This window comes from Lampris incognitus, chromosome 16 (assembly GCF_029633865.1).
Source record: "Lampris incognitus isolate fLamInc1 chromosome 16, fLamInc1.hap2, whole genome shotgun sequence".
Lineage (NCBI taxonomy): Eukaryota > Metazoa > Chordata > Actinopteri > Lampriformes > Lampridae > Lampris > Lampris incognitus.
This window is the reverse complement of record NC_079226.1, coordinates 13,904,019-13,914,443: the sequence shown is the minus strand read 5'-3', so window position 1 is coordinate 13,914,443 and position 10,425 is coordinate 13,904,019. Positions and strand designations below refer to the sequence as shown.

Genomic DNA, 10,425 nt, shown 5'->3' with positions numbered 1-10,425 from the left:
TCCCGATTGTACTTGGCCAATTACCCCACTCTTCCAAGTCATCCCGGTCGCTGCTCCACCCCCTCCGCCGATCCGGGGAGGGCTACAGACTACCACATGCCTCCGATACATGTGGCGTTGCCAGCCACTTCTTTTCACCTGACAGTGAGGAGTTTCACCAGGGGGACGTAGCGGGTGGGAGGATCATGCTATTCCCCCCAATTCCCCTTCCCCCCTGAACAGGCGCGCCGACCGACCAGAGGAGGCGCTAGTGCAGCGACCAGGACACATACCCACTTCTGGCTTCCCACCTGCAGACACGGCCAATTGTGTCTGTAAGGATGCCCCGACCAAGCCGGAGGTAACACGGGGATTTGAACCAGCGGTCTCCGTGTTGGTAGGCAACAGAATAGACCGCCATGCTACCCGGACGCCCTCAGTGATTTAATTCTAATAATTTTTGACATGTTGGCCCACAGTCTGAAGTGTAATTTGACCTGTTTTCACCTTTTCTATTAGAAAATATATGTTTGAAATAAGTTTCCTCAGCGTCTATGATGTAACGTATGAAAAGTTCATTTTCATGTCAGTATTTTGAAGTTATCTGATTTATGTTATACAATGACCCTTTTAGAGTGCAGAACTATTATCTAGTCACAAGCATAAAAACAGCTGATCATTGTTTCCGAAGGGACAGAATACACCAGCAAGGTATGAATATGTTCAACAACCACTCCAAATTACAACATTTTGTCACAGATGTACAGTAGATGAACACTTACAATAAAGTACAGCAAGTGAACTTGTCACTCGGATGTCATTGAACCCAAACACTAATCAGCCGAGAGCCGACCAACATGGATTTCAAACGAAATGCACCCGAAATAAATGTGTCACAATGCACACATTGCAGTATCACTTAGAATGTCGTGATTCATCCCTTCTTTAAACACAAAGCGGGCTTGTTTGGAGGTAGCTAGTCTTTTCGGGTCCAGGTCAGTTACGGTGGCTCTGATATCTTAGGAAAACATTTGTTCAGATCAAATGACCGGCATTGGCTGTGATTTATGTGATATGACTGGCTGTCACGTCACTGGCCGCAGCAGGTTAATGAGTAGGTGTGTGTAGAAGCGCGCGCGCGTGTGTGTGTGTGTGTGTGTGTGTGTGTGTGTGTGTGTGTGTGTGTGTGTGTGTGTGTGTGTTTGCATGAGCGAGAAAGAGCGAGGCAGAAAAAGAGAGAAAGAAAGAGAGCATGACATCATGCAGAATATGTGTAAGACCACAGCTGCCCAGTCGGAGTTTAGTGTTACCGATCTGTCTCACACTTCTCCAGCCCAGCGATTGTCATGAATATATCGGTTACGTTTTTGTTTTTTTTCCAGAAATAGTCTTCCCTCACCTAAGGGATGCAGAGAGGAGACAGGCAGCCAGAAGAGGAGGATTTCTGAACTTGAATTATTTCCATATTGCCAGATCACTGCTTAGCTGGTCCTGAAAAACAAACACCAATGACCATGTACAAGCGCACACGCACGCACGCACGCACGCACACACACACACACACACACACACACACACACACAATTTCAGAATGAGAAAGAGGGAAAGTGACAAAGGGAGAGGACATGGGGCATTCACCAGTTTGCTTACATACATACAAATGATATGGAAAGTGACTCAACTCTTGTCGATTGAGTCAAATCAAACTTGTGTAACGCCTCACTTGGGTGCGTATCAAGACCTTTGCAATGGATAATACTTTTGACATTTCAACACAAAAAAAAAAATCGACATAACATTATCACTGTAAGTGTCAGACTCCAGTTCGTGTTCAGAATAGGTGCAGAAAGTGACATATTTCATCATTTGAAAAGTAAGGAAATAAAGTCCCCTGAGGATGAGTTTAAGTAACCCGGATTTGTTGCATAAAGACTCTCACTGAAATTCACCTTTCATTTTACTCACAAATCTATTTCATATAAATGGCACGTGACTATGAAAATGAATGACAAGAGTGGGAACCCCACTTTAACACATTTTGTACGACAACACCTCCGAGACTGTCATCGCCTTTCACTGCTTAACACGAACTGGGAGCCTGAGAGTGTTCTGCTAACAGGGATCTCCCCTGATGAGGTTTCCAAACAACTGACGGGAGGGCTTTCCTGCCCCACCTGAGTTCCCACTCCATGTAACTTGAGATGAATCCTCTTTGACTGGGGAGGGGGGAGAGCGAGAGAGATGAGGAGATGAGAGGGAAGGAAACGAGAGTGAGGGAATGAAAGAAAGAAAAAAGAGTTTTTGTTGGTGAATTTCTGTGCTCGTCCATTTGTCTCTCTGTTTCGACTGTTTAATTGAAACGCTAAGTGTTAAAAGTCAAACATTAAACTTCAGTTCTTCTCCTCCATTTTGATTTCTTTGACTCTGCACCCGAAGATGCTTTTTGGTCTGCTTGCGTCTTTGGGACATACCATGTCCATGTTTCCAATCCAAAGTTGCGCAAATTTTGAGCAAGTTTCCAAAAGGTTGGCAAAAGAAAATGCGAATCGTTGTGTTTCCATCAACTACTGTTGTGTGAAAATTCTGAAGGAGCAAAACGATTAATCAAGAGTGTCAGCCGAAGGAAATGGAGAGATGGCACGTAGATTAGCTAGCTATTGTAAGTGGTAATAACAACTCTTTATCAGTTGTTTATTACTGTATTACATGAAGTCCAGAGACGGCATACAAGGCATGCAGTGGCTTATTTAATGAGGGCTGGAATGACCATTGCACCAGAGTGAAGTCCACCATATGTCTGGGAACACCAACGCACCAAGCATCCCCCCCCCTTTTACTCCCCAGTTGTACCTGGTCAATCACCCTACTCTCCGAGCCGTCCCAGTCGCTGCTCCACCCCTCTGCCAATCCAGGGAGGGCTGCAGACTACCACATGCCTCCTCCTCTGATACATGTGGAGTTGCCAGCCACTTCTTTTCACTTGACAGTGAGGAGTTTCACCAGGGGGACGTAGTGCATGGGAGGATCACGCTATTCTCCCCAGTTCCCCCTCCCCCCAAACAGGCACTCTGACTGACCAGAGGAGGCGCTAGTGCAGCGACCAAGACACATACCCACATCTGGCTTCCCACCCACAGACATGGCCAATTGTGTCTGTAGGGATGCCCCCCCAAGCCAGAGGTAACACGGGGACTCAAACCAGCGATCCCTGTTTTGGTAGGCAACGGAATAGACCGCTACACTACCCAGATGCCCTAAACTTCCATTCTTATCCAGTCTGATTTCTTTGACTTTGCACCCGAAGATGCTTTTTGGTTTGGTTGTGTCTTTCAGACATTCCATGTCCATGTTTCCAATCCAAAGTTGCACAAATTTTGAGCAAGTTTCCATCACCCTTCATCACATGTTCTCTTTATCGACACACCAACTTTTCCACCTCAGCCATGCATAAAAACCTTTTCTTTTCTTTTTTTTTGCGATATGTAGCTGTTTTTTTTCCACATAGTGATTCCATTCAGGTTTTTTTAAGCGCTAATTAAAAGTGCGTATAAAAACAGGTAGACGGAAACCCACTTCATGTGGCCATCTGTCTGTCCACGAGACCCCCGGCCGCTCCGGACATATCATCTGTGTAATGATAAACCACAGTGCATAGTGATTGGAGGCAGCCAAGTCCACTTCGAAGTGGTGCCAGAGCAAACAGCTCCACACAGGTCAGGGGAGAGAGACACAGAGAGGAAAAGACAAGGAGAGAGAGTGAGATAAGGAAGAACAAAAGACACTACTGCTGGAGACAGAGTTTTCTCGAGGAAAGGGAGCCGGTGAAGCAGCTGAGAGGATTACAGAGAGCAGCACAACACGGCTCATTGAGCAGACTGGTGGTGATAGGCCTCAGAGGGTGCAGAGTGTTTTGTGTGCACACGGAGGCCTATCTGTAGTAAACAAGGAGGTGCAGGATGTGGGACAGTGAATCTGGAGGGAGTCCACTCTGCAGGCAGCCATCCTGAAGGGATACCATCTGGGAAGTTTATTAGTTAAACATAACATGTTCGCTTCCAGAAGGACTATTTAAAAACAGAGTCGGTTTACTTTTCCAGGACTCGAGTGATCTTTCTTGGCATGACAGAACCAATAACAGGGTTGCAAAAAACTCATCGCTCACGACTCTCCTGCTCGTGATACAGTCCTGGCAGACTTAACCACATACTCAGTGGAGTTGAATTGTGATGGGAAGAGTAACTGATTTTCAGCTGCTCATTTTCCCTGTCAGCTCATTTCTATGGGCAAAATGACCACTTTACACTGTGATCAAAATGCAAAACACGTGACACAGACATTTGCGCCTGTGAACTGTTTTTCTTCAGCGCTCTCACTTAAGTCACACTTTGTTGTACTGTATCCCCACACCACAAGGAGGCAGTGTTGGATACAGTATGTATACAATCTAAATTGTATGTGTGAGCTGTGTGTGTGTGTGTGTGCATGCGTATGTGCGTGTGAGCATGTGTGTGTGTGCGCATGTGTGTGTGTGTGTGTGTGTGTGCGTGCGTGTATGCGTATGTGTGTGTGCGTGACTGTGTGTGTGCGTGCATGTGTGTGTGCATGCTGTGTGTGCACGCGCATGTGTGCGTGTGTGTGTGTGTGTGTGCATGTGTGTGTGCATCCGTGTGTGTGTGTGTGTGTGCATCCGTGTGTGTGTATGTGTGCATCCGTGTGTGTGTGCGTGTGCGTGTCTGTGTGCGTGCATGCGTATGCATGTATGTGTGTGTGCATCCGTGTGTGTGTGTGTGTGTGTGTGTGTGCGTGTGTGCGCGCATGTGCACGTGTGCGTGTGCGCGCATGTGCACGTGTGTGTGTGTGTGCCTGTGTGTGCATGCGTATTTGAATGCGTATGTGTGTGTGTGTGCATGCATGTGTGTGTGTGTAAATCCATGTGTGTGTGTGGGTGCGTGTGTGTGTGCACATCCGTGTGTGTGTGCGTGTGTGTGTGTGTGTGTGTGTACACGCCACCTGTTCTGGTGAGCAGGTTTTGCCTGGCTCTGACAAAGGCCAGGATGTCTGCATCTGTCTGCTGGTCGCCAGTCAGGGGAATGGAGGAAGATGAGAGCTCAGAGTTGGAGAGGGGCCTGAAATGTACACACACTTAGCTCTGGTATGCTACTGTCGACAGAGGCCAAGCTGCACACGCATACACCCTAAAAAAAAAAACACTACTATGGACTTTATAGCAGAGTAATTTACAGTAGTAATCCTATTGTGCACGCGATGGAGGGAAATGATGTAATCTATTCCAAAAGCAGACTACCATCTAATAAATCCAGCTGAGATCCTGATATAAGTCTACATCTCTGCCTGGTGGAGAGAGAGGTGAGGTAGCGTGGGTTTTACTGGTAGTACATAAAGCTTGAAGGCCCCTAAATCCACTCTGTCTGAAGCGTTCACTGTTTCTCAGGGCAAAAGCTTTAAAGCTAACAAGCTACACACCTACTACTTCATGCCGACTACTTAACGGGTAAGAGTTGACTTAGAACAACCTATGTATAAAACAATACTGACTCTGTTAGTCTAAGTGGTTGCAGGAGAGGAATACAAGAGACGTGATGCATTATGTGTTGAATTCTGGCACTAAGAAGCGAGCTTTAGAAAAGATGTTTAAACAGCACCACGGGTCTTTGATTATTTAATGGAGTCTGCAGACATTACTTCACAAACGAGTAAAAAAGTTACGGCCACGCTGATACGTAGGTGCTTGAAAGATGCAGTTCTAAGTTGTGTGATTGGATCGACTGGATACCGCGAACACATGCTACCACTGTGTTTTAATGACCCAATAAATAAGAGGTACATGTTTAAATCTCAAATACACATACTTGTTATTTGCGCAAAAAACACATGTTACACAAAAATACGCGGCATACACACTGGTACACGCATGCACATGTGCACACACAAACACACAGACAGGTGCCTGGCCTTCATCTACCTCATCTCTGATAAAGGTGTGAAGGCAGTAGCCTCTTTCCTGTCTGGTGGCATATCAACAGTTGTCCAGGTAGGCAAGCTTCTGGGCACAAAGCTCCTGAAATTTAGAGAGATTTCAAGGTTAAGGTCAGGACATGAAAAAATGATCAAACATTGTGACAAAAAAACAAAAACAAAACACACACACACACAATAGAACTCAGTGGAGCACAGGCCAACTCTGACCTGAGGTCATGTGCCGAGGGAGGGGAGACTTCTTGGTCTGCATCTCTTCGTATTGACAGGTCTCTCACTACAGTATTCCCACTAGGTGTGCTGTGCAATGAAAAAGCAAAGCTATTCATTTGCAATGTCCCTCAAGCAATTTGCATGTCTGAAAGTAAAGTATAGGACAATGTTCATCCATCCATCCATCCATCCATCCATCCATTATCTTAACCGCTTATCCTGCTCTCAGGGTCGCGGGGATGCTGGAGCCTATTCCAGCAGTTATTGGGTGGCAGGTGGGGAGACACCCTCGAGAGGCCGCCAGGCCATCACAGGGCTGACACACGTACACACACACACACACACACACACACACACACACACACACACACACACACACACACACACACACACACACATACCTCGGGAAAATTTTAGTATGGCCAATTCACCTGACCTACATGTCATTGGACTGTGGGAGGAAACCGGAGCCTCTGGAGGAAACCCACACAGACACGGGGAGAACATGCAAACTCCACACAGAGGAGTTTGCATCCCAGGTGGGTCATCCACCTGGGATGACCCACTAGGGTTGGACTACCCCGGGACTCGAACCCAGAACCTTCTTGCTGTGAGGCAACCTCGCTAACCACTGTGCCACTGTGCTGCCCGACAATATTCAGATGAATTACAATGCAGTTACATTATTAGATATGCATACATATATAATGCATATTATATGGCATCATCAGGACTGAGTGAGTGAGGACTCTATATTCCATGTTACTTTTCTTTTAAAGCTATTTTCGTTTGGAGGGGTATCACCCTGTGTCACAACTACTGCTTATTTAAACCACAAGAGGGAGCTATATTATTGAGTAGCTTGTATTCGTCTACTCTCTGAAAACTGAGTTGTAGCAAAAGTCAACAACTGCAAATGTTCATGAAAACAAATGTCCTAGTCCTCGTTCTGACACCGTCATATGGTCACCATGTAGTTTAAGACTTTTGCTAATGTCATACACATTCAGCATTCCTATTACTCAACGTTTCCCTACAGGCAGACAGCAAAAAATAGTAAATCATGAGATGGATAAAGTCACCAGAGTAGTAATATCACATTTTACGATGACTGTAAGGGATTCTTCCAAGCCTGGAAACTCTACTCTTATCAGTTCATGATGTTCTTCTTTCAAATGCTTTGTTCAAACTTTGATTAAACAATAAATGTTGGGGGGTTTTATGTTCAACTGGAAAAAAGCCCTGACAGCCAGCAGATTTATGCTAGTAAATCACTTGAAATGTATATTATAATTTATAAGAAGTCCAGTTCAAGTGTTGATGACGAAATGGTGAAATATCTTTATAAGGGCTGAATAAGTATTAACACATGAAGGGTTGTTCCTTGTGACTTGATTGGGGTATGAAACAACTCTGCAAAGCTGAACATAGTAAGACTTACAGGAACGAAAAGTGGGGTCTGATTACACCACAAATCAAGCTAGTCCCCTACTGGGTTTAGTGCAGATGACTTTAGATATAGCCAGTGGCCTGATTATGATGGATGGGTGGATGGATGGATGGATGGATGGATGGATGGATGGATGGATGGATGGATGGAAAAAACAGTTGGAGTGATGAACAGATAGTTAGCCAGCCAGCTAGCTGGATAAATACATAACTAGCTAGCTAGATGGACAGACAGCCAGTAAAGGACTATTGATAACAACTGAATGACTGACTGAGAATGGGTCTCACCCGTTTCCCTGAGTGCCAGGCGAAGGGAGCCGCAAGTTCTGGCTTGGCCATGCTGGTGTACATGTGAATGTGGCCTCTGACTCTGATACCTGGTGAGAATTGACAGTAAATGATACAGCATGTGACGTGTCTGAAAATCATTTATATGTCTGCTATTTCCCAGCACAACGGCAATGAAATGTTGGTCAAAACCACTGGATGTGCATAAACTAACTGCTTATTGGCAGGAGTAAAGCCAACTGTACACGCAAGGCCTGTCTGTCAGACTTCCTGATTCTAATATTTGTGATTCAGAAAGAAGTTCCTGAAACTAGCTAAGAAGGATGCATTACTCCATTCATAAGATCAAAAGCAAAGCGCCAAGGCCAGTGCAGTCTGCTGGTCAGATGTCGCTGCTTAACATCTTCTTTGTGGTTGGCGCCAAACATGCACTCCAGCTGATCAAGGTTGTTATCGATGTGTCTGTGTGTGTATGTGTGTATGTGTGTGTGTGTGTATACACTGTTTTACACTTTGTTAAAAGTCAACTTAAAGAATCTACTTATGCTAAAACCTATTGCAGGCATGCCAGAATTACAGTTTTGTTTATACAATTCACACCTTGGTTTTAAACTAAAACTTTGTGCATCCTGCACCAATGCCATTTTTGACAGAAAAAAACACAGACTGGCTCAATACTAATTCCTCATTGTGTGACAGAGAACAGTCAGAAGAACATATTGTCCTTGTTAGGGTCCTAAATGTTGATGGTGTTGTTGTCTCCGTTGTGAGGCTGGTCTCCAGGCCCTTGTTCGGGTCAGATGGATTTCTGTGAAATGTGTTTTCATCTATCAGCCTCCTACATGTCTCCCCACAAAGGCCCTTTCTGCATGATGTTAAACAGAGGTCACAAGGGTCACTCTGATACCGCAAGAGCCTTCAAAGCCAAGTGAGAGACATGCATATCAACTTACATACTCACGCCTGTCTGTATTGGCCAACTTCCATAAAATGCAAAAATGTCCTCACAGTAATGAAACTGCCATGTTTCTGACATGCAGGTCATCGTCGCATGCTCACAACAGCTTAACATCTAGTTGTCACATAGACAACTACAACAAGATAAGGTCAGTCACCTGAAGACCGCAAGTCTCCTGATTCCACCACTGCTGGAAGTCTTTCTGCAGTTTGAGCTTTGCCCTCTCCAACAACAGCTGCAGATGTTCAATCTCTGTCCTCAACGCCTTCAGACACCCAAAGGTGCTCTTGTAACTGACGGGAGACATTAACAGCACCAAAATTTATCTCTCATCTGGATCTGAACAATCTGCTGTGTCCAGTCCAACTGAGGAGTCTCTTGGGACATAGTGTGAACAATGTATGTCATGGTGATGGATTCAAATATATATATATATATATATGTGTGTGTGTGTGTGTGTGTGTGCTACACTCACGTCTTTTTTTCCTCCTCGATCTGTTTGCATAGGTTTTCTTCAACACCGTCCGTCTTTTCTACCTCTGTGTAATTCCCCATTATACCTAAAATAAAGAGGAACATACAAAAGAAACAGGTCACAAATAGGGCACAGCTACATAAATACACTTTCCTCCAGAATGCCTGTGGCTAGTGCAAAGGCTTGTGCGATGCGTTTTAATCTGTGCATTTCTTGTTTGACAACAACTACACTAATACTGGCCCTGGATAATGGGAGCCAGGCTGTTGTGAAGTACCCTCTGATGCGGGACTCCAAATAACAAGACAGGCCTTTTGGCGTCTGAACTGAAGGGAGATGTTTGTGTACTTAGAACCAGATTTCCTCGTCAAAGCGTTTATGTCACTGATCAAAACAGGCAGGAGAGAGCAAATAAAGGAGTCGAGGAGTCGTGCCACCCAGTCTTTGGTCACTCTGTTATTGAGACATTGAGGCCTGCTGTAAAGACTTTTGAAGTGGGCGCTACTGCACTAATGTACAGCCCCTCAATGTGTACAAACATTTCCATCCATCCCCTTCAGATGAGTTGTGCTAAATATCAAACTGATGATGATGACAAGAGTCAATTTTAAGTTGTGACAGTTTTGCATATCCATGCACTGGCTATGTCAGTCCCCCAGCCTTCATCATTCTCTGTTTGACTTAAGTTAAAGAGGAAACTGAATTATTTTGCCAGCTCTGAACCTAAAGATTGGTCTGCTTGTTAATTCCAGTTGATGGGTTACCTTTCATTACCAAAGGTGATGGATGCATCATATTCAAACTGTTGGTCGGAGAAGATGGACCAGCTGGACTTTCTATGTTACAGTTATGTTATCATACTCTCAATGTTTCTATGTTACAGAAGGTGTTTGGTCAGATTTGCTCTGGTGAAATACCTTTACCGTTTGAACTCACCATGAGCTGCTTTCTGCCTCCTACGAATCTCCAATTGCTTCTTTAACTCATCTGAGAGAGAGACAGAGTGAAGGAAAAAAAATCCTTGGTCAACTTCTACCAGACTACCATAGAAAGCATCCTTACTGGA

General features: G+C 44.9%; 1 protein-coding gene across 1 annotated transcript in view; it reads right to left on the bottom strand.

Annotated features, from left to right (window-relative positions):
- Positions 1 to 2,091: 2,091 nt before the first annotated feature.
- The window catches only part of kif6 (kinesin family member 6), a 72,934-nt gene continuing 64,600 nt past the window's right edge, over positions 2,092 to 10,425 (bottom strand). The window contains exons 16-24 of the mRNA XM_056295348.1: positions 10,296 to 10,346; positions 9,360 to 9,444; positions 9,042 to 9,177; positions 7,927 to 8,015; positions 6,187 to 6,276; positions 5,963 to 6,058; positions 5,844 to 5,848; positions 4,990 to 5,121; positions 2,092 to 2,195 (exon numbers count right to left, since the gene is read on the bottom strand). Coding sequence (XP_056151323.1) covers positions 2,092 to 2,195; positions 4,990 to 5,121; positions 5,844 to 5,848; positions 5,963 to 6,058; positions 6,187 to 6,276; positions 7,927 to 8,015; positions 9,042 to 9,177; positions 9,360 to 9,444; positions 10,296 to 10,346 — 788 coding nt within the window. The remainder of the gene's footprint in view (positions 2,196 to 4,989; positions 5,122 to 5,843; positions 5,849 to 5,962; positions 6,059 to 6,186; positions 6,277 to 7,926; positions 8,016 to 9,041; positions 9,178 to 9,359; positions 9,445 to 10,295; positions 10,347 to 10,425) is intronic.